We start from the raw sequence: 24,776 nt of genomic DNA, 5'->3' as shown, positions 1-24,776 counted from the left end.
GTGTAGCTAATTGTAATATAAAAGATCACGGTAATTTCATTCAATCTTGGAAAAGTTAGCATTTGAATTCCATTTTTTCACTTCTTAAAATGATTAATTACAGAGGTACTGGTCAGCACAAAAACAGTTACAGTTGACTCTTGAACATTGTAGAGGTTAGGGACATTAACCCGCCATGCAGTCAAAAATCCACATGTAACTTTTGACTACCCCAGAACTTAACTATTAATAACCTACCATTGACCTGAAGCCTTACAATAATACAAACAATTGCTGAACACATATTTTGCATGTTACATGTATTATATACTGTATTCTTAAAATAAGCTAGAGAAAGAAAGTGTTATTAAGAATATTATAAGGGAAATACATTTATAGTACTATACTGTATCTTTTCTTTAATCCCATATAATTGGATACATGCAGTTGAAACTCATGTTGTTCAAGGGTCGTAATACTGGTTTAATTTGTTTTCTTTCCAATTCTTCCAGGAGTAGAGGGGAGCTAATTATAAAAGTAAATACATTTCTTTTGTGGAAAATGTGGAAATGTAAACAAACAACAAAAAACCCACAATTTTCTATAATTGTCCCACTCAGAGAGAAGCATTTAACAATTTTATATATTTACCTCTGGTCTTTTAAGCCATATATGTGTATACATGTGTATTTTCATGTATATTAGCGTATATATTCTTTAACTTAGCTAACCAGGTTCGTGTGTTTTTTGTTTTGTTTTGTTTTTTAGGTATTTTTCTTATTTTTTTTTTTGTCCTAAATGGAATATTCTCATTTTGTGTGGAGCTTTTTTCAGAAAGAAGTTTTCCAGAGGAATGTCATACTGTACTTGTCTTCATCTAATTATGATCACTGACTGTATCAGCATTAGAATCAGTTAGATATAGCAGAATATTCAAAATAGCTATGTCTTTAACACCTAAGCTTTTTTTTTTTTCTTAAATAAAGAAATTTGAAGGTAGGCTCCATGATCATTAGGCAGCTGAATTTCTCTGTCTCTGTGCCACAAGCCATATTGCATGACTTGTCTCCTCAAAGACTTTGTGTTGCTGAATAACTATTACAATTCTAGTCATCACATCCACAGTCAGGGCAGCAAGAAAGGAGAATTGGGGGAATGCCAAAGGGTATATGCCCAAGCTCTTTCAAAGATCTTTATCAGAAGTTCCCCCTAACAACTTCCATATATGCCTTTGGCCATCATAATATGGTCAGATGGCTACAGATGGCTGCACAGGAAAGAAGGATCTGTGATCTTTTATCTGGGAACATTGCTGCCTTGAGTAAAGTCAGAGTTCTGTTGCTAAGAAAGATGGGAAAGATAGAGATTGGAAGGGGACTCGGAGTCTCTGCCACATGGATGAATCTTCATAAATAATCAGGTTGAATGGAGCTCACTAGCCACTAACAAGCCTTCATGGTCCCTGAGTCATAAGTGTTTTTCTGTCAAGTGAGGGCTTCTCAGTGTAGTGTCAGGTGAATAGCGCACACAGTGACATACCTTCACACTTGGGGAACCTTTTTCCCTTCAGGGATGTCATTCAAGTTAGATCAGCTAAGTAATGATGGCTAGTGGCATTATTAAGATAATGGCCTTAAAATAAGTGGCATTATTACAGTTTTGTATCTTTGCTAGTGTCAGTTTTCTAGTCAGGTACTGATTTATTATTATTCTTTACAGAAGTGATATTTCACTAGGTAAAAAAACAACCACACACATTTAGATTATCTCACTCTCTAAATGTAGAATAGATGCTGTTGAACATCCATTGAATTCATACAATTCAGATTTTTTTAAATGAATTGTCTTACTTTGAAAGATTCGAATTCTCCAGCTTCTAACACTGTTCACATGTAATGGGAATGCACCTTGAACTTTGAGAACTACAGTAAACAGTCAGTTTAATAGAAGTATGTGTAACATTCAGTTTAATAGAAGTATGTGTAAATATTTATATTTATAAAAGCATATACATTTCATTCTTTGATTCAATAATTACTATTTAATCACCTAATTTTACTTTATAGCACACTTCAAGAAACGTCTATCTGGAATATATATTCCTGTGTTTGTGTAATTAAAAAAATATGGCAGCTTATTTCTTTTTAACTCCTCTCTCCCTTCCCACTTTCATCCTAGCTCCCCATTGCTTATCAGTGATTTCACTTAGGTAGATTGTTTCTATGAACATGTTTTAAATTTTGCTTCCTCATTATCCTGCAGCTTTGTGTGTCTCTGTCCTTTTTTTTTTCTCCTAATTAAAACCAGTATGTGACACATCTTTATTGATAGTTTTCTCCTAAATCACGCCTTTTCCAAGCATGGATGAAAAGTTAGACAGTCCTGCATGCCATTCTGCATGAAGTATTATTAACATAGCTATTTGAAAATTATTCTGTTTTTATAGTTAATCATTTTCTGTGTTACTGTTTGTGGTTGTTTGCATGTATACTGTATATATATGTTTTTGCAGCCTATTCCAAGCCTAAACGGGGCCACCGTAAAACTGCTTCATTTGGCAACATTCTGGATGTCCCTGAGATCGTCATATCAGGTATCAAAGACCACCTGAGTTGGTCTAATAGCTGTGGGACCGGAATAATGATCCCTGGTACTTATAAAATGCTTCTTGCTCCAATCTTTATAGGACATGAAAATAGACACCTGCATACAGTAACTAGGGAGACAGATTGAAAACTATACATTTATATACAATGAAGCAGGCTTGACAGGATACCTTAAATCTCCAAAAATGAGAGTAAAATAGAAGGCAAAGTAAACCTTTTCACAGAAGGGAGAATGCTAGCCCAGAATTCTACCATCGTCCTCCCTGCTTTTAAGTGAGCACATGAGCTGAACCAAGACGTTGTTTTCTCTCAGCAGAAAGAGGGAACAACTATTTAAAAATATTTGATGTCCTGGGCTCTTTTCCTTCCTTGGTTTCTCCTTTTTGGACTCTCTTGAGGCTTCCTATCCAAGCCTCTTTCTGTTGGTAGCAAGTGAAATATGAAGTTGAGAAAAGAGAATTGCTAAATACCATGTTGCCTTAACATAGAAAATAGAAACAGAGTAAAATTAAATGAGATTTGCTGTTTTGCATGGTGTCTTGACAAAGAATCGTGGTCAATTCTGATTCTTATGTGTTATTAGGAGAATCTTTTTGCAAATTACATGTTTTTATACCTAAGTCACACATGGTACTTCAGTGTCTTAAAATTGGTAAATTGCTTTTATTTCTTCTCATGGTGATAATTTCATAGATGAATCTAAATCACCATTTTTGATAGAAATTTAAATGGCATATATTGGTTAACGTATGTCACCAAAGTGATCCTGTATTCGGGCACCTGGGTTGCTTAGTCAGGCAAGCATCCATCTCTTGATCTCAGTGCAGGTTTCATGAGATCGAGTTGCACATCAGGCTCTGTACTGATTCTCTCTCCTTCTCTCTTTGCCCCTCCCCACCTCATGTGTACATGCCCTTGCTCCCCCCCCCCCAGAATAAATATATAAACTTAAAATAATATGTATCTTTTATTTATTCCTCTGCTTTAGGTTTTCCTCCACCTCTTCCCAAAAAGAAACACAGTTTTCCCTACACACATTCATGGATGTGATTTTGGTGAATTCTTCAGCACTGTGTGTATTGCTTGTGATTGTATTTCTAGCATAGCATTGTAGTTGAATATCTAGAGGTCTTTTTCTCCCATAGTAAAATGAAAACAGAATAGACACCATGCCTTTGTTACTTATTATTGATTGTATCAGAGTTATCTGGCACGATGCCTCACACATTGCATTTAATAAATATGTGCCTATTAACTGAACAAACTATTATTGACCTCTCATGGCTAGGAACTAGGATACATGTAAAATCTGTATAAATTATAAATACGTATAATACAGAAATTACACAATTCTTAGGATCCTGGCATTTGGTCTGTATAAAACTATATTAGAGTAATTAATGTTTATTTTTTCAAAGTGATTTATTTTATAATACCACTATTGCTGTTCAGAGAAGAGTTAACCCACTTCTCACATAGTAGTTTTACTTATTGAGTCATGGCCTGCTTGCAGAATTAACTTGCAATCATTTTACCTCCATACCAAAAGGTGCTATGTTTAAGGGAATAATATTTTGACTAAAAAAGTGGCAACATTTAAACTTTTAAACTGTGATTATCATTAATGTTTGAGTGAATCAGGAGAAGTTAGGTAAATGGCAATATAATCTTAATCCATGTCTTAACGAATAAGCATTAACAAATACACACATAACGAATGATGTAGCCAGTACTGTACACAATAATGAGGGAGAATGAAGAGAAAGAATAGTCTCAGTGGTTCTCAACCAGAATGAATTTGCTCCTTACAGGATATTTGGCAACATCTGGAAACATTTTTGGTTGTCACAAGTGGCAGGGGGCATATAGTAGGCAGGAGCCCAGGATGCTGCTAAACATCCTGCAATGTACCAATCTTCCACAAACCAAGAATTATCCAGCTAAAATGTCAACAGTGGCAAGGCTGAGAAACTGGTTTCACATAGATGCTCTATGTGACTCTAAAGTAGTTTAAATAAAAGTACATCATCTTAATTGATGTCCATAGCTGTCTTATAACTGGATTACCAGATAAAATTACAGCCATTTTACAAATGAGGAACTTCGATCAAATGGGTTTTGTGTGGTTTTCCCAGAAACACATAGCTAGGGTCCCAACTTAGATCTGACACCAAATCACATCAATTTTCTCCTCTTTTGTTTGAGTCAGAGAAGATAGAGCAATTCTGCCTCGCTCCTCTTTAGTGTCCACATTAAAGAGAGCTCTTTGGCCAGCAGACGCTCTTTTATGGTAACTGAGTCCTTATGGAGTCAGGAAACTTTAATTCTGCTCTTAATTTGTCAGAGCAACAATGCTGTTCAAATAGAAATGGTATTCATTAATACATTTTATTAAATATTCTTGTTGATTTTCCCCCCCAGATATCCAAATATTAACTTAATCAGCTTCGCTTTCTTTAATGAAAGAATATAACCACTGGAATTACTACAGTTGGACATAAAAGCGAAACATTAATGTGTTCTTAGGTTTATTTTTAAATTGAATTAAATATGAAAATATAACCCATGCTTCGGGAATATTTCAAATGTCTTACATGGCCATTTTAACTATAAAGGAGGGCATTACTTAATTCCCAAAATTTCTTAGTACCTTCTAGAATTTTTTTTTTCCTCGAAGTCAGTTTCCCACAAGTTCTGTGTGGTATTACAGTGCCTCTTGATATACCCAATCTGGTATTCATTAGCACTGGATCCCAGTTGTAAGCATTTTTTTAATATAGATTTTTTTTATCTTATCTGTTATGAATAAGTAGTTTGAATAATAACTTTCCTTTGGCCAAGTGCAGTATACTGAGTCTGATGTACTTCTTGGAATAAACTGCCTCTTTTTCTTTTTTTTAATTCTGATTTTTTTTTTTTTTTTAAGTTTATAATTTTGAGAGAGACAAAGAGCAAGAGAAAGTACATGAGCAGGGAGGAGCAGAGAGAGAGGGAGAGAGAGGGAGGATCCTAAGCAGGCTCCGTGCTGGATCCCACAAAACATGAAATCATGACCTAAGCCAAAATCAAGAGTCGAGTGCTTAACTGACTGAGCTACCTAGGCATTCCTGAACTGCCTCTTTTAGTAAGAGTGTTCATCTAAGCATCACAAAAATTTTTATGTGTACTTATTGGCAATATACAAATCTATCTTTTTAAAGTGTATATTGCTTCTTGAATTTTTTTAAAAGTTACCAAGTTTTTAAAATTGTAAAATACACACTATTACTCTAAAGAATTTTTTTTTAAATACATCTTTAGAGTGACTAAAACCCCTATTCTAGTCACAGGTAAACAAATTCAAATCATGTTGTTTGCTTGCTCTTCAGCACTATTTTATACTTGCCATCATTCAAATGAGGAGGAGCAAGCAACCTATGGCTAGCATTTATTAATTTAGTAGTCACTCAGGTCATGCAGAAATGGACCTTCAATACCTCACAAGTTCCTACGGATCAAGCTACACAATTTTCTATACCTCTTCCTGGCCTAGAGCCTGCTTCAGATTCTGTGTCTCCCCTTCTCTCTGCCCTTTCCCCACGTGCTCTGTGTCTCTATCAAAAAATGAATAGACATTTTAAAAAATTAAAAAAAAAAATAAAGCATGGAGTAGGAGACTCTGATAGTTATGCAAATTTTGTTTGTGGCTCTAGCTTTGGTAATCAAAAAAGATGAACTATTCTGGAGTCCTTGTGTGAGTAGTTAGAGCACTTCAGGAAATCACCTGTTGTAATGCATTTTGAAAGCCACTGAAAAAGGTACTAACAAATCCATACATATATATCCACCTGTAAAAGATTTAATTGAAACATTAGTCTTCTGCACTTCCTTTCTAATATGAAATTCCTTATACATAGTTTATACCAGATTAATTGCTACCCTGAAATGATATATGTTTCCAATATGAGACTTACAAAAGTAAATTTTTCCAAATAAACAGTTTTTATGCTGTTTTACTCAGTACTTCTGAATTTCTTAGTTCAGACTAATTATAGAGCTTGACTTCATTTTAAACACTTGAAAATTCTCATTTATTCTGTAAATAAGAATTTGCCTTAATGTGCTATTTGAGAACCTTGAACAGTGATACTTTAGTAGTATATGTATTTTAAAGCTAAAATAATATGGCATAACATTTTAGAATCGTAGAATGCTTTGACCAAAGATGATTTTCTTACATACTGTTTTTAAGGATATATTAAATAATAAAGAATATTGAATATACAAATGTCTTTTAGTCAATCATATAAAATGTTTTTACCCAGGTCCCTGAAGAGCCTGAACTTAATTGATATTTTTTTGTTTGTAATATTATTCTTAAAGCTGAAAGATCAGGCTCTGAGCTCACAGCTTGCACGCGCACTCTCTCACTCTCTTCTCTCTCTCTCTGTCTCTCAAAAATAAACACTAATAAAAGAGGGGGGGCACCTGCGTGGCTCAGTCAGTTAAGCATTCAACTTCGGCTCAGGTCATGATCTCATGGTTTGTGAGTTCGAGCTCTGCATCTGGCTCTCAGCTGAGAGCTCAGAGCCTGGAGCCTGCTTCAGATTCTGTCCCTCTCTGCCCCTCCCCCACTTGCACTCTGTTTCTCTCTCTCTCTCTCTCTCTCTCTCTCTCTCTCTCTCTCTCTTTCTCTCAAAGATAAACATTAAACTTATTTTTTAATTTTTTAAAAGTGAAATTTTAGGTGTCCTTATGATTTCAGCTGCATTCAGATATCAAAAATTTAATGAATATTCACTTTTAACTTCAATCAGACACATTTAGTCCTCTATTAGTTGCTTTTCAAGAATATGATGAGTAGTTAAGTAGCATAAGAGGAGTATGGAAAAGCCCAAATATATTTAACAAACATAAATGGGTAGTTGAGTTTCTAATACTAATGTAAAGTTTTTTTTCTTTTAGAAGTTTCAAATATCTTAGGTAATTGGCAAACAGATGAGGCAGAGTGCAGTAAGGGTTTTGTAGAATGCTGGACAGCTGGAGGCTGATACTATTCAAGGACCCTTAGGCACTATCTTGCTTTCTCCCATCAGGTTAAGAATATAACCTTTCTAATACTGTATTTGGTTCAAGAATCAGTAGGTACTAATGTTTATAAACATCCTTCAGGGGCGCCTGGGTGGCTCAGTCGGTTAAGTGTCCGACTTCGGCTCAGGTCATGATCTCACAGTTTGTGAGTTCGAGCCCCGCGTCGGGCTCTGTGCTGACAGCTCAGAGCCTGGAGCCTGTTTCAGATTCTGTGTCTCCCTCTCTCTCTGACCTTCCCCCGTTCATGCTCTGTCTCTCTCAGTCTCAAAAATAAATAAATGTTAAAAAAATTTGTTTAAAAAATCCTTTAACTGTAGTACATAAATTATTGGTGTAGTTTTTCCCCCTGAATAGTGTAGTGCTAATGTGAAGAAACAGTGAGATAAAAAGAAGTAAACTTTTCTAAATCTTTCAAGTTCCTACGTACCTTGGACATACGGTGTCATTAACAGCTGTAAACCTTTGAATTAGGGATTCTGAGGCCCAAGGAGAGCTATGCTGAAATATACCTGCTTCTCCATGTGTAGCCACCTCACCTTCAATGAAATTCTGTATTTGTGCCTAATTAAATAGGAAAGTTCATGTAACCAACCCTAAAGAGAATGTTTAGGTAGTCTCTTTATATTGTATCAAGATCACTTTTTGTAATATAAAAAGTTGATCTCTAACCTAATAACGGCGGTTTATCAGAAAGCAAAACTCATCAATAATACTTTCCTTTGATAGGAGGAAAAAACCCACCCTGAAGGGCGTTCCTTCTAAGGAATAAGCCAGAATTTGTAGAAATAAGTAAAAGAAAATGAAATTTGTGGTAGCTTAAATGAGAACATATGTTTTTAAATTACATATTCAGTTTACCATGAAGCAGTGATATAATGCAGTGTAGTGCTATACAATTTTTTAAAATCTTATGTATTTTACACATCAAGAGAACAGTGTCCCACAATTTTCAATATTCAAAACTTATGAATCTCAAATTTTCCAACATTTGGTTAAGAGATGTCTCCAGGAAAATGTAGTGTTGATTTTTACATGAAAAGGGTCTCAGGAAGTTTGGGAGATAGAAAAATAAGAGTAGTTAAGATAAGGAAAACATTGAGCTTACTTAAACCATTAAGAAAAAACACAGAAGTGGCTGTCTGGGAAGGACTCTGTTTAAATACCAGTTCAGGAAATAAGTTGTACTTATAAGAGCAGCTTTTTGAAGAGACTGACTCTGTTTTTGTGACATTGTAAAAACAACTGAATTGACCTATAAGCTATTTCAACTGCCCTTTCTTTTTTGGGGGGGATGGGGAATGTAGGTCTTATGATGGGCTAGGGATGTAGCTGTTTTGTTGCTGTTACTTAGAAAAGTTGTTCTAAAAAAAATATCACTTGTTCTCTATCATAAGTCATGAAAGTTCTGGAACTTATTACACAATGAATACTCAGGACATCATTGGCAGGATTCAGATTCCTTGATCAGGCATCTGTTGACATCATATTGGCCCTCGATTCTACTTTTTTTTCATTTATACTACCATGTGTAATATAGGTATGTACATTTCAAAGAACCATAAAAAATGTAAAATAAGAGAGTTTCTAAATTAGTATTTAGTTGCAAAGAAAATTCAGCATTAAGTTAAATTTACTAAGAACACACCCAGTGTTCATTTGCAATAATGGTTTTATTTTTTTACATTCATATTTCTAAAACTTAAAAACAATATTGGAGCAACAAGTATTTGTTGATTGCAGTACTTTTTTGCTTTGTCTAAACTATTTGCCAGATGGTTTCTGCCATGGTTATGCTAATTAAAATGCATTGCCTAATATTGCTTGCTTTGACTCATGTTTTAGCTTGAAGTTTCTCATTTTATGGCATTTGTTAACTGTGTCACCTCTTATTTACCCTACTTCCTTAAAAGTTTTTATTCCCCTTCTACCCCCACCTAGATTTGATTTTGTTTTTGGTGTTATTGTAGTGGTGATGTAATGATTTTTAGACACATGTGCTGGGTGGTTCCTGAGATTCACAAATGTTGCTAATCTGAAAAGAGAATTCCAGACACTTTTACAAGCCTGTCTTATCTAGGCTAATTTTAGAATGATTGTGTTGAATGAAATGTGCCTAAAATTGCTTATTACTCATGGTGGTGGGATCTTTTTGTCCCCGGGAAAAGGGGGTAGTTAAAAATTATCACAAAAGTATATTAGTGTGCCTGATTCAATAAAAGTGCTATTTTTTTGTTATTTTAATTCGTATTCAAAAGTTGGAACTTGGAATAAAATGAAATTTGGAGTAAATTTGAGCTAAAATTATGCAAAGAATTCTAAAACATAGCTTAAAATGAAAAAAAAAGTGATGATATCCTTATAAATTTGAGTTGGCTATAAACTTGAGTTTTTATGCTTACTGCATATATTACTGCGTTAAACATTATTCTTTTGTAAGGTCCTTTTAGTTTACATGCAAAATAATAATGGAGTCGTATGGATTAAGATGCTAAGTTATATTGCTGATTGGTTTAAAATAAGAAATTTAGGATTAGAGAAATATAAAATTATAAGAACAAATTCTGTCTGCTAATCAGGCCAGAACTGTTAGAGCACATGTTCTGAGTGCTGCCTCCTCGCTAAGAAATTATATAATATAGCTTTCAGAGTCAAAAGAATTTTGAGTATTATGTCAGCTGTTACAATATTTTGGTGTTTCCTTTTAGACAGCTGATCTCTCATCTTGGATATACCATATAAACAGCCCTATTCCCAAATAAAAGTGCTGAGTGAAGCTATTGCTTAATTCATTCTACTTTGCTAAAAACTTACATTTGTAGAATTTTTTCATAAACTGATTTTTAGATTAAATTATTATTTGCATGGAAGTTCCTAAAGCAAGATTAACACAACAGCCCAGTATACAACTTTCAACAAGCTGTATATTTGAGAATGGAATGAGAGTCATTGATTTTCAGTAGGAAATTAAGAGTTGTTCTCCAATAATAAATTGCTAGGTTCTGACAAAGACTAATGGGATTAAGTAAGTGTGACTCTGTAATAAGTTTAAGCCTAAGCATCTTTTTTGGCCTTGAATGAACAAGGTACTGCTGTTGGTTAAAGTCAGTCACATCATACAACCTGCTGGCTAGCTGTCTTGCTGTAGAAACTGTAACGTAAGACCCTTGAAATAGATGCCATCATCAGCCCTGGCCCACAAGCATTTATCTATTTAAATACATGACAGAAGATGGTGCAAGAGAGTTCAGCAGCTATTCGTGTGGTAGGAGTGGTTATTGTATTAGAACCTACTTTATTGTAGACCAGCAATTTTTGAGTTAAAACTCTACAGCTGTTTCTCTTCCTTTTCTTACATCATTCTCTTCTCTCTCTCTCTCTTTTTTTTTTTTAAGCAATAAACTCAATTATTTTTCCCACAAACATTTTGTGTAGATCCAAGGAGCAACAAATTCCAACTTCCTACATAGCAGTAGCAACCTTGTTATCTGTTTGAATACATCTCAGTATTCTACTTTTTTTTTTTTATCTTTTAAAAGGCAACGGACAGCCAAGACGTAGGTCCATCCAAGACTTGACTGTTACTGGAACAGAACCTGGTCAGGTAAGACTTGACATTTGAATTCTCTGTCTTTGAAGGAGAATAATGGGCAGAAGTTAAGAATTAACTATAATATATATACAATGCAAAAGTAATTTTATGAGTTCATCTAAAATTGTGGTAGAAAAGTTCATTGGCACTTGAATTTAAATACTTAGGAGAAAAAAGTATAGATGCCATTATTAGGTTAACTTGAAGGATAATTTATCAAACTAAGTTGATTAATTCAATAGTGCTCCATGTATATTATATGGTTTTTATATATGATTTAATAAGGAAGTATCAACTGTGTAATACAACACTTTGTCATTATCCCTGTCTCTAAAGTGAATCATAATGACTCCTTTTTAGCAATAAGGTCAAAAAGATTTTTTTTACTAATTATTTTACTATAATTACTAATACTTATTAATAAATATTTCCGCAACAAAATGTCACTCCTGTAGCATCACATAAGGCACTAACATACCTAGATGACTCTAACATCTTTCATTTTTGTCATATCCACTGGATTTTTATTTTTGTGAAATATGCTTAAGACTGTTTACTAAGCACATGGGTAAATTCTAGAAAGGCTTCTATCACACTTGCTAAGATTTTCTTCATCTTACATTTCTGGATGCTCTTCTAAACTCCTCTTACCTTTTTATCACTTTCTTTCAAAATGATCCAGACAGTGCTATAATTTAAACCATTAGTGACTAGTACAGACTTTTAACCAACAAGTATATAAAAGTGGCAGCTCAGCCATTGTTTTTTCTGTTATTCAGATCAATAGACTTGACATATGTAATTTATATATTTTTTAAATTAATGAGAATTACGAGGTATTTGTTGATTTGTTTTCAGTTGTGTTCAAATAAATTTTGAGTATGCCATATATCTGAAGTCATAAAAATATCACGTTATAGTCCATATTTATGTAAAATTACAGGATTATATATTATAAACAAAGTGATTTAACTTATGGTAAAATGTACTGGTACCTTTCATTCCAGAAAGGTGTTTTGTTATTACTTCATTTTTTATAAATCTTTTAAATTTTAGAGAATCTTTGTAGTCATTAATGAAAATTTGAAAGCCCTTTATAGCCATCAACTTAACTAACAAAAACCACTTGAGATATTTAAATGATAAAGATCCTTGATCTTCATTTATATCTGGAAATATTTTTATTTCTCACAATGCCTATACACACACACATACATTATACATATATGTTAACTTATTATATATGATAGTAAGTGACCCTAAATCTGAAGGTATTGTAAATGAATACAGTCATTTTATTTTACTTTATTTTATTTTATTTTATTTTATGACTTTTTCTGTATATCTGCTTTTATGAAACTCCAGAACTTTTGGATGAAATTTCCCACTTTCTCCCCCTCAAATACGTCAAGTATTAATGAGGGCATTTAGTAACAGATAGTTCGGCCTCTGGTATTTGCTTTGATTCCTCAGAGGCTTGATGAGCTCAGCCTTTTAAACTCTGTTTACTATTGCCATTGATATTCCAGTTATGAGAAATTATCGCCAAGTGTTCTCCCTTCAACTGGGAATGAGAAGCCTGCTCTAAGGCAATTCAGGAGCATCTGCTAGTGCAAGTGCTTTTCTCTGTGCTCAACAGTAATGGCATTGGCTGTAATTCAGGACTGACCTCACCAACAGCAAGCATTACTTATTTCCTCATAAGTTTTATATTTCTTGAGATTATGATTGTTACCCTTTTCATTTACAAGACCTTCAGTAGGAAAATCCTGGAACTGAGACACACTACGGTTGTTTGATAGTCATTTGCCTGAATTGTCACGGACCGCTATAGATTTCGAGTGAGGGGGAATTTGGGGTGGCAGTGCAACGTGTTCTAAGACAGATGATATGTAGCCATTGTACAGCCAGTTGTTAATATTGATCAACTCTTTCAAAATTATTTAAGTGTTATAAACTTAAAATGTCAGTTTGGGATGAGGATGGCAAATAATAATCCTAATGATTAGAAAATCCTAAACATTTTCCCTTGAAATGTTTAATGGCAAATGACCATTAAATCTTTTTAATTACTCATGAAAATAACATTAATTATATGAAAAGAAAAGTATGCACAATCTGGATTTTCAGAATTGAAGGTATACTTCTTTTTAAAGTCTGGCTACACAGTGATAAAACATCCATGGGAGGTTTTGGTTGGTTGGTTCGTTGGTTGGTTGGTTGGTTGGTTGGTTGGTTGGCTGGTTGGTTGGTTTTAGCCATGGAAATTGATAAAGAACATGAAGAAAAGAATTTGCCCATCCTGTATAGTCATCAGAGGAAGAGAGAAAACTTATTAATAGAAATTAAGATTACATCTTATACAGAAAAGTAAAGTGAGTAGAGTTTATACTTTGGAGCTTGATTGAAGACTGACCTTAGAGCATCTGGGTGTCCCAGTCATCTGACTTCAGCTCAGGTTATGATCTCATGGTTTGTGAATTTGAGTCCCACATCGGGTGAGCTCGAGCCCTGCTTCGGGTAAGCCCTGCTTCGGGTAAGCCCTGCTTCAGGTAAGCACAAGCCCTGCCCTGCATCGGATGAGCACCAGCCCCACTTCTCTCTCTCTCTCCCTCTCTCTCTCTCTCTCCCTCCCTCCCACTCTCCTCCCTCCCTCCCTCCCTCCCTCTCCCTCTCTCTTTCTCTGTCTGCCCTTTGCTCATTTGTGCCCTCTCTCAAAAAAAAAAAAAAAAAAAACAACAACTTAAAATCACTTAGACTTTACATCCGTAAATTAAAATTAAATTGGTTGTTTTCATACTGCCATTTCTCTTGAGTGGAACAGTGAATGAAGCAAGCTTCTGAATTAAAGGTAGTTGCGAGTATTTGTGTAAAATATTGCATCCTTACAACTTACTTTTAAATTAATTCAGGTTTGTATTTAATCAGGAAACTTATTAAGCACACATAATGGATCTGGCATCTTAGATACTTTGAAAACATACTGAGAAGGAAAACAGCAGCCCCAGGATGTCTAGGGACTGATCTGACACTGAGGCCTCAAGTACTGTTATAGAATCTGGACATAATAATTTCTCAGAACACCAGTAGACAGTGTTATGCTAGGACCATGATAAGATGAGGCAAAACAAGAACATATGATGTTGTCTCAGCACAGACAAAACCAAGGTCGCTGTGGCACACACAAAATACCAAACGTTGCCTTCTAGCTGATGTGAGTGACTACTTTACCAGCTGCAGCTTTATCCTCACTCTAGTCTGCCTTCCCTGTAGAATTGCCTCTGCTTTCTGACAGTAGCCAATCTAGAGTGAACCCCTCCTTCCTTGGAGCCTGCCCCCAAATCTATAAGCTCTCTCTCAAACCCTCTCAGAGAGACCCCACAGTCCCCCATAGTGAGCACTGTGCTTCATTGCAATGAATGTTAAACCCATTGCATCCCACCATGGGTATATTCCTGGTGGTCTTTGGCTAGGAAACATTGACAATCCTGAGAAAGCCCAGCCCCCTGATGTTTTTGGGCACATCAGACGTATGCCCAGATCAATTAGAGAACTATAGTAGTAACAGCCACCATTTATTTGTTGTGCACCACCTTGTGCCAGTCAGGCCTTTATGTTATTTAAATCTTAACCCTGTAAATTTGGTACTTTTTATTTTCCTCATTTTGCAGATGAATAAACTGAGGGCTAGAGAAACATTCCTAAATGTCTTCCCTTGTACTGCCAGTAATGGGTATAACCAAGTTATGAATCCAGATCAATTCCAGAACACACAAACTACACTGTCCTTCTGTCTTGCGTGCAAAACTGCATGTATTGTGTGCTAAAGTAATCCTACATCTCTTCCATTTCAAGTGTTTTGACTTCCAGTAGTCTGCATCATGATTACTAATTTAAGTAGTTTTCAGTGATGATGAGTTTTAGCTTTACCATATTATTGAGCAAGGCTAATCCACCTTGATAATAAATTTCTACAGATGGCTGCACAAATTTATTTTTTATACATCTGGGTAAGCCTTTCTATGTTTTACTAAAATTAAATATTTTCATGTATGTCTGCATGTCCTTTCTAGAGTTGTATCCAATATAGATCTGTTTTCAAGATGTCTCTTGGAGGGGGCAGCAGTCAGTAAAAATCACAACTGCAAGATGATGTGATTATGATTACTTAGAGAACTAAGCATGCTGTATTTTTATATGGACTTTAAAATCTACTTTTATTAGTCAGATATATACCTCAAGGCAAGCTCTTTAATTTTCCTGAGGTTTAGCAATCTTATGTACCAGCGGGGACCATAACACTCACCCCATGGGGTTCTTACAACATGCAAAAGTACCAGACACACTGTATATGTTTAGCAATGTATACCCACCTCCCCATAGTATACTTCCCAGGGTACTTACCACTTCCTTGCTCTCACTATAGTATATTTTTGTTTTGGTTTAGTTTTTTGGTTTTGGGGCTTTTTTTTGGGGGGGGGGGAGTGGGGCACTTTTTTAATTCAAGTTAGTTAACCTACAGTGTAGTCTTGGCTTCAGGAGTAGAACCCAGTGATTCATCTCTTACATCCCAAAAAGTGCCCTCCTTAATGGCCATCACCCATTTAACCCATCCCCCCACCAACTGCCCCTCCAGCAACCCTCAGTTTGTTCTCTGTGTTTAAGAGTCTCTTACGGTTTGCCTCCCTCACTGTTTTTATCTTATTGTACCTTCCCTTCCCCTGTGTTCATCTGTTGAGTTTCTCAGATTCCATACATGTCTCACTATAGTATATTACTATCCAGAAATAAAACAAAAATAGCACTAAGAAAGAAGTAAAATCCCATTGGCATTCAATTATTTCTATATCAAAGAGAAGCTTCTGTTAAGGATCATAGAAAGTATTTGCCTTAAAGACCTAATTTAATCACATATCAATTGTTATTTATTCAAGGGATATAATTTATTATACTACTTCTTTATCCTCAGTCTGCATCTCCGTCAGGATAATTTTCTGTTAAAGGTCTAAATCAGAGACTTCCTTAATAGTTTTAAATAATTACTGGCTCAGGGGTGCCTGGGTGGCTCAGTTGGTTGAACGTCTGACTTTGGCTCAGCTCATGATCTTGCTGGGTTTGTGAGTTTGAGCCCCACATCAGGCTCTGTGCTGACAACTCAGAGCCTGGAGCCTCCTTCAGATTCTGTGTCTCCCTCTCTCTCTGCCCCTCCCATGCTCATGCTCTGTCTCTCTTTGTCTCTCAATAATAAATAAATTTAAAAAAAAAATTTAAATAATTCCTGGTTCATAGTACACCTTTCTCTTGGAGAATTTAAAGACCAAAAGACCATATAAGAATAATAAAATTCTAAAATTTCGTTAATGAATTTCCTTATAGTGAAGCTAGAATTAGACTGAGCCTATACCTTCAGATTAGAAAGAATGTTATCAGTATTACCTGTCATGTATGGATTTAATTGAATTATCTGTGACTGCTATAATGGAGGAAGTACCCTTGTAAAACCACATCACCAACTTGATACCCATTTCTTTTTAATGTTTATATTATTCAGATGTTACTTCAGCAAAGTTATTATATAAATCACTATTTAATCTCTGTGTTTTGTGTTTGTATAATCTTAGCAAGTAAGAAAATTTCTAAGGGTTTTAAATAGCTTTTAAATTTCAGTCTAAATAGTATCTCTGGCCATAAATTCTTATAAAAATATTTTCCCAGTCGTTCAGGTGAGACATAAAAAGCAAAGCTTTATTTTTGTCTGTAAAATAACTCCCAATTCCTTTTTATAAATATAGCGATAAAGTTCTGGGCAAAGTCCAATTCTGTTTCATGTCCACTGATGGTAATTTGCCCTCTGGTTTAATTTTGGGCTAGTATTCTTTTGCTGCCTTAAATTGCACTGTGGCATTTCTGAACTCTCGTAACCACTTTCATATCCAATCCTGTGGTAAGTCAAGTTTCTCTGTCTCGCTTAAACTTTACAGTTTGTATAAGAATAAAGTAATTGTAAATATCCTGAAGGAAGGAGGAACCCAAATGAGTTTTAATAGTTTGAGAGTATATATAATCGTAAGAATTTCACCAGTGATTTTTTTAATAGCTACTATAAAATAAGACTATACCTTAGTTTGCAAGCAGTAACATAACTTTAACCCATAAAATCGTTTGATTTTTTTCACTGTCAAATATTACCTGATCCTCTTACTTATATCTTGTATTTTTCACGTGTTCAAAAAATACAGTTATGGCTTGTTTTTAAATATTTCTTCAGTTTTTTAATATGAACATTTTAGCATATTGTTATTCTTTGAGATACCAATTTCTTGAAATAGGAAGACTTATTTCATTTAAGGATATAAATTTAGCTCATGTCTTTTTGTAGTTTTAAGGAAAGACTAGTTTTGAAACTTGACTTAAGAATATTAGTCTCATTTCTTAGTTTTTATAGCCATAGGAAATCTCAAGTAGAACAAATGATTATGCACCTGGGGTGCTAAATGTTCTTGGAAAGTAGAGAGTGAAAAATAAATGAGTAGTTCTCCTGGGAAAGATTTAAACTTAAGGAATACGGTACTATAATTTGTACTAGGTCCAGATAGGAATATGTGTTTTAACATGACAAATGGTCAGTGGCTTTTTTAAAAAAATTTTTTTAATGTTTATTTATTTTTGAGACAGAGAGAGACAGAGCATGAACAGGGGAGGGTCAGAGAGAGAGGGAGACACAGAAGCCGAAGCAGGCTCCAGGCTCTGAGCTGTCAGCACAGAGCCCGACACAGGGCTCGAACTCAACAGACCATGAGATCATTACCTGAGCCGAAGTCGGAAGCTCAACTGAGCCACCCAGGTGCCCCGCTTTTTTTTTTTTTAATACAAATTCATTCTTATCTTTTGTAAGCCCAAGTCTTACTTATACTGTATCTTGTTTAATTTCTCATAACTTATATTGAGTCTCACGTGTCCACAAACACTTGTATTTATTTCTCCTCTTAAAATGTTAAAGTAAGAATATTAGCACAAAATTAGATTGACTCTGAAACCCCCCTCTGCCAGCATTTTGAAGAAAAATTGTTCTTGGTTTATAATAGAAATTATAACTATGGTCAAATCATTTTATCCTTAAGTCATCAAAACTTTCTTTTAGTCAGAGAAGGTTTAAAGAACTCGTGAGTAATGTCATAGAGTCTGTACTTGTTTTACCAAGGGTAACAACTTCCTAAGAGGAAGAGTTACATATTTCATCACTGGTTCTCTTTGGTGTGTATTCTAATTCTCCTGAGTACAAAAGGTAAACGAGTCTAAACACCCATCTTATATCTGAGTGCTAACAGTTTATGTTATCATTTTATTCAGTGAGTATTTATTATGTAGTTACTGTATATTCAGCAATATCCTAAATCCTGGGGAGTACAAAATAAAAGTATACATGATTTCTCCCCTTAGGATATTATAATGCTTTTGAGGAATAGCAACCTTTGAGGGTAATATAAACTATTTCCAGCTCAAGTTTAAGTTTATGTAGTAGCAGACTATAAATACAGCCAAACTTCAAAGGAGAAAAATGTCTTTGTGATAGGAATTAGTCACTAAATATGTTTTATAGAAAGAACTGTGATTTTGATCTTGAGAGGGAATTGTTAGGTGCTGCAAGTGCACTCATATATTCCTATCTTGTGATACAACCTAATTATCATTCATTTAGTGAGCATTTTTATCGTGTCAAGAACCCCTTCAGGTACTTTATTTCATTTGATTTTTTACAAACTGATGAAGTGGGTAATACTGTCCTCATTTTACTGTTGAGTCTTAGAGGTTAAATAACTTACCTAAAGCCACAGTGCTAATAAATGGCAAGCTAAAGACTCCAGTTCTGTGTTTTATTGTCTCCAGTGCCTGACTTCTTAAACTATTACTACTACTTCTCATCCACACTTGATAAATGAGCTTAAGGGCTGAGTTATTCAAGTTTACACAGCTATCAATGGCAGAACTGGGATTTAAGCCCAGGTCTGCAAAATATATTTAGACTAAATCATGTGAGTTTGCTGATATTTTGATGTTTAAAAATGTCAGTTTTGGAGCTCCTGGGTGGCTCAGTCAGCTAAGCGTCCAACTTCAGCTCAGGTCATGGTCTTGTAGTTTGTGAGTTCAAGCCCTGCATCAGGCTATCTGCTGTTAGCACAGACCCTGCTTTGGGTTCTGTCCCCCTCTCTCTGTGCCCCTCCCCTGCTTGTGTGCGCTTGCTCGCTTGCGCTCTCTCTCTCTCAAAAATAAACATTTTTTTTTAAAAAGTTAGTTTCATATAGTTCAGTTTTCATACTTGGTCTTTGCACTAGACCATATAATCCTTGGATGAATATGGAGTCAAGATTAAAAACAGGGAGAGAAAGAGGGGCATAAGGAATTGTCAGAGTAGAGAACATCTGGATAAGGTAAAACCTGCCAATGGAGGGTCAGGAATGCCAGGGTGAAAATTTCAGAATTATTCCACAACAACCAGTAAATGAACATTTTGTACTTTACACACTGCTAGAATAAAGCAGTCTTCAAACACAGGGTTTGGCTTTGTGCTCAAAGAACCAAGAATATAACAAGAATGAGCATTTAATGTGGAAGGGACTCTGAGGTGAGCCTTACAGAATGGAGAGGAATTAGCAAGGAGGAGAGAACTGAATGAGTATTGTTATACACAGGCACCTTTGTAAGTGTGGCATGCATAAACTAAGGTTTTGGAAAAGACCGGTCTGATAATTGAGTTGAAAATTGTTTATGGTATAGAAAAGCTTTTTGGAATTTCAGTAGGTACCCAAGATGAGAGTAACATTCCACCAGTCATTTCTTCAATTATTTTATGATTTATTTCTGAACTTGTTATAAAAGTGCCTTTTATTTTTAGTACCCTCAATTCATTGTGAGTTGTCAAAACTTAACAAAACGTTAGTAGTGAATGATACACTAAAAGTCATCACATCTTTAACCCAGCCCCAACCCCTCTGTAGAGAAAGGAGACTTCTTCAAATAAACTAAATCAGACGTTGTACTATAATTAGATTTCACATCTGCTAATTTCTACTCAAGGGTACTTTCCACTGCTGTATTGCCCCTCATTTTACTTAATACAGTCTTTGAGTGTTTTCCTTTTTTCTTTTTTTTTTTTTTCTAATGTTCATTCATTTCTTGAGAGAGACAGAGACAGAGTGTGAGCAGGGGTGGGGCAGAGAGAGAGAGGGAGACACAGAATCCAAAGCAGACTCCAGGCTCTGAGCTGCCAGCACAGAGTCCAGTGTGGGGCTCGAACTTACAAACTGTGAGATCATGACCTGAGCCGAAGTCAGACGCCCAACCAACTGAGCCACCCAGGCAGCCCTTTGAGTGTTTTTCTGTGTTTACATATTGAAATTGGACATAAGGTTCTTCATGAATGTATGTGCTTTTTATGTTTTACTTTGTATAACTCCATATTCTTTTTTGTGTCTTCTGTAGGGTATTCACTAACACTTCAAGAAAAACAGGTGCTTTTAAAAAAAAAGATTCTTATAAAATCCATTTTAGTTCATATGTCCTTTGAGACTTTTTAATATATGAAATAACAATACATAGATAAGAATATATGAATATGTAAGTTGCGAAAGCTGATTATAAAATGGACACTCATGAATCCACCACACAGCTTAGGAAATGGAACATGATCGATGCCTAGGAGTCTTTTCTTTGTATTCCTTGCCTGTGGCCTCCCTGTCATCCACCAGCCTACAGTACCTTTTTCTCTCAGACCACATTTCTAGACTTTTTATAAATATCTCCAGTTAAGAAATTATCTTCTCTTAAATGGAATTTAAGTTTGTTAAATGTAGTTACATAGATGGCTGTTACATTTTGTCAAATGCCTTTTTATATATCTATTGAGAATTTTCTCCTTTAATCTGTTAATATAATGAATTGGATTAATAGAATTCCTATCATCAAGTGGCCTTTGCATTTGTGGGATACCCTCAATTTTTCAAATTATTTTTATTGTCTTTACATTGCCAAATTTCATTTGCTAGTGTAATTTTTAGGACTTTTAACTTTGCATATATTTTCATCAGTGAGGTTAGCTAGTAGTATTTCTTATTCTGTTGTTTCTTAATCAGGTTTATTGCTTTCACAGAATGAGTCAAGAAGTGTTTCTTTTTTCTAGAATAATTTCTTTAAGATGGAAAGTGATATTTTCTTGATTGTTTGATAGAACTCAACTGTAAAATCCTCTGGGCTTGGTGTTTTCTTTAATGTATAGAAATTTTGGTGATTTATATTTTTTTGGAATTTGTTACACTTGATTTTTTTTTTGTTTTATTTTTAATTTACTAACCACCAAATTTTTGTAGTATTCTCATTTTTATTTTGTTATCGGAGGGGGGGACTGGTAACTTTGTTCTTTTTCTAACTTTGTAAGTTAAATGTCTATCTTGTAAATTGTCACTACTTCTGATTTTTTTCATCTAAATATTTAGAATTAAATATTTTTCTCAAGTGCATCTTTAATTGCATCCCACAGGTTTTACTGTGTTCCATGGTAAAAATCACTTACTTTCTCGTTTCCACTTTGTTTTCTTTGACCAGTGAGTTATTTAGAAGTATTTTTAAATGTCTAAACAGGGGCGCCTGGGTGGTTCAGTCGGTTGAGCGTCCAACTTCGGCTCAGGTCATGATCTCACAGTCTGTGAGTTGGAGCCCTGTATCGGACTCTGTGCTGAGAGCTCGGAGCCTGGAGCCTGCGTCAGATTCTGTGTCTCCTTCTCCCTCTGCCCCTCCCCTGCTCATGCTCTGTCTCTCTCTGTTTCAAAAATAAATAAAAACATTAAAAAAGATTTTTTTAATGTCTAAACATGAGATTTTTAAGGTTAATTTTGAATCAGTACAAAAATACATGGTTTATATAATAATTTTTTTTAACTTTTTTGAGATTTGCTTTATAGTTTAGTACAAGATCAGTTTTCATAAATGTTCCATGGTGCTTAAAAAGAATGCATATTCTCCAATTTTTAGTCCTATCTTTTTGTTTAGATCAAGCTTGCTTTTTTTGGAGTTCAGGTTTCACTAGTGTTATATATATATTTTTTTTGGTCTGCTTTTTTTTTTTATTAAAAATTTTTTTTAACATTTATTTATATTTTTTGAGACAGAGAGAGAGCATGAATGGGGGAGGGTCAGAGAGAGGGAGACACAGAATCTGAAACAGGCTCCAGGCTCTGAGCTGTCAGCACAGAGCCCGACACGGGGCTCGAACTCACGGACCGCGAGATCATGACCTAAGCCGAAGTCGGCTGCCCAACCGACTGAGCCACGCAGGCACCCCTGGTCTGCTTTTATAAAATATTTACAGAGGAATATTAAAATATCTCACGATAATGGTGAATATGTCCCTTTCTCCTTGCAGTTTTATTGCTTTATCTATTTGGAAGCGATGTATAGATACACCATGTAGTATAATAAGTAGAGCACATAAGTTTTGAATTGTTGTTACATAGTGAATTGACTCATTTATCATTTTATCTCCTTCTCTAATCTTTTTTTTTTTTTTTTGCCCTAAAACGTATCCTCTCTCATATAATATAGCTGAATAACTTTATTTTGGGTAGGTTTGCCTGATTATCCTTTTTTATCCTTTAACTTCCTGTTTTCTCTATCTCTGTTAGATCTAATTCTTATAACAACGTTTAATCTAGCCTGACACTCTGATTTTTTTAAATATCTTAACTGAAGAGTTTAATCCATTTATATTATCGATAAGTTTGCTCCTCCTTATTTTATGCTTTTTTTCTCTTTTTTTCTCCTTTTTTGCCTTCCTTCCTTTGAATTGAACAAATACATTTCTCATTCCATTATTTGTCTTTCTTATTTGGAGTCATATGTATTATGTTTTGTAACTACCTGAGAAACTTTAACACTCATACTGAACCTAAAGTTAACATCTTTATTCTTATTCTCAACAATATAAGCATTTTTAAAGCATTCCTTATTTTGCTTATGCTTTTGTTCAGTTTTTAGTTCCATCTTATTTATTTTTTGCTTGGTAATTTTGTAAATTAGTCATGTTTCCATTGTTTAATATTTTCTGTGTATAGATTCATCCTTGTGTTTACCAACATTCCTGATTGTAACTAGGCCCTTCCATCAGAGAAAAACTTTTCTTACCCCTAAATTTCATGCTTTAGATATTGTTATAATAAGAGTATATGGATGGTAGACTCCCTTTTTGCTTGTCTAAGAACGTTATTTTGACCTCATTCTTTACATTTCTGTTGGCTAACCTATTCTAAGTTGGCAGTTAATCTCTTTTTGCAGCTTAAAGATATTCCACTTTCTTCTGGCTTCTGGCTTCCTTTTTGCTGTTGAGAATCTGACTAGTATTCTTTTGTGGATAATCTTTCTCTGGCTGCCTCCTTCTATCTACTATTTGTCTTTGTTTTCTAGAATTTGACGATGATATGACCCATGTTTAACTCAGTTATTGTAGCTTTTCTGTTATTTTTTCTGCTTGGGATTGGTTGTCATTGGGATTTGTTGTATCTTCTATCAATTATGGAAATGTTTTATGAATTCACAGTATACATTTTCTCCCCTTCACCCAGAGCCACTACCAATGCAGACAAATTTATTTGCTATCTGCTTTTATAGGGTAGATGTTTTTCCTAGTTTACTTTTTCCCCAAGAGTGAAGACTTTCTTGGGTTTTAGCTTTAAGCAAGGCAGTTCTCTGGTCTCACTCCCATCCTACAAAGGCCCAAGACTTTATGCTTATTCCTCTGAGTACAGAAAGTAGGCAAAACAAAAGCTCTAGGTCATTGGTGTTCAACTGAAATTCCCGTCTAATAGCTTAAGCACTTACTAGACTCCTGCTCCTGCTTTATTTCTGGTCTCAGAGCATTTCTCTTACTTTCTTGAAAGCTCAGCAGTTTTGTTTCTTTGTTTGTTTGTTTAAGTTCATTTATTGAGAGAGAGAGCGTGCAAGCAGGGGTGGGGCAGAAAGAGAGAGAGAGAGAGAGAGAGAGAGAGAGAGAGAGAGAATATCCCAAGCAGGCTCTGTGCTGGCAGCACAGAGCCTGAACCAGAGCTCAAACTCATGAACTGTGAGATCATGACCTAAGCCAAAACCAAGAGTCAGACACTTAACCCACAGAACCACCTTGGGTGCTCTGAAACCTTACCAAGTTTTAAGAGGTATCTTTTTAGAGGATATATTTTTTGCAAGAGTGTTTTAGGACCTCTGCTGATAGAAATGGAAGCCTGTCTTTTGCTTTATAATAAAAATTTTCTCTTGCCTTTTTTTATTCCCACATAAACATCACATTTTGTTCCTTCTATTACTTCTTCCTACAGGTAAGCAGTAGGTCATCCAGTCCTAGTGTCAGAATGATCACTACCTCAGGACCAACCTCAGAAAAGCCAAGTCGAAGTCATCCATGGACTCCTGATGATTCCACAGGTGACCAGTGTATTTCCTCATTATAATTACGAAGCTGAATTTATCATATTTGTTTTCATTTCTTTGTG

At 35.0% G+C, this 24,776-nt stretch overlaps 1 protein-coding gene across 3 annotated transcripts in view; it reads left to right on the top strand.

Annotated features, from left to right (window-relative positions):
- The window catches only part of MAP3K7 (mitogen-activated protein kinase kinase kinase 7), an 84,883-nt gene that overhangs the window by 44,038 nt on the left and 16,069 nt on the right, over positions 1-24,776 (top strand). For 2 of the 3 annotated variants that reach the window (XR_007462770.1, XM_049654007.1), the window contains exons 12-14: positions 2,492-2,572; positions 11,192-11,256; positions 24,603-24,708. Coding sequence is in view for 2 of the 3 variants with exons in the window: in XM_049654007.1 (XP_049509964.1) it covers positions 2,492-2,572; positions 11,192-11,256; positions 24,603-24,708 (252 nt within the window). In the remaining variant the exon portion in view is untranslated. The remainder of the gene's footprint in view (positions 1-2,491; positions 2,573-11,191; positions 11,257-24,602; positions 24,709-24,776) is intronic. The other variant, XM_049654008.1, reaches the window with a different exon arrangement.

Source organism: Panthera uncia, assembly GCF_023721935.1.
Source record: "Panthera uncia isolate 11264 chromosome B2 unlocalized genomic scaffold, Puncia_PCG_1.0 HiC_scaffold_24, whole genome shotgun sequence".
Taxonomy (NCBI): domain Eukaryota; kingdom Metazoa; phylum Chordata; class Mammalia; order Carnivora; family Felidae; genus Panthera; species Panthera uncia.
This window is presented reverse-complemented; position numbering and strand designations above follow the sequence as displayed.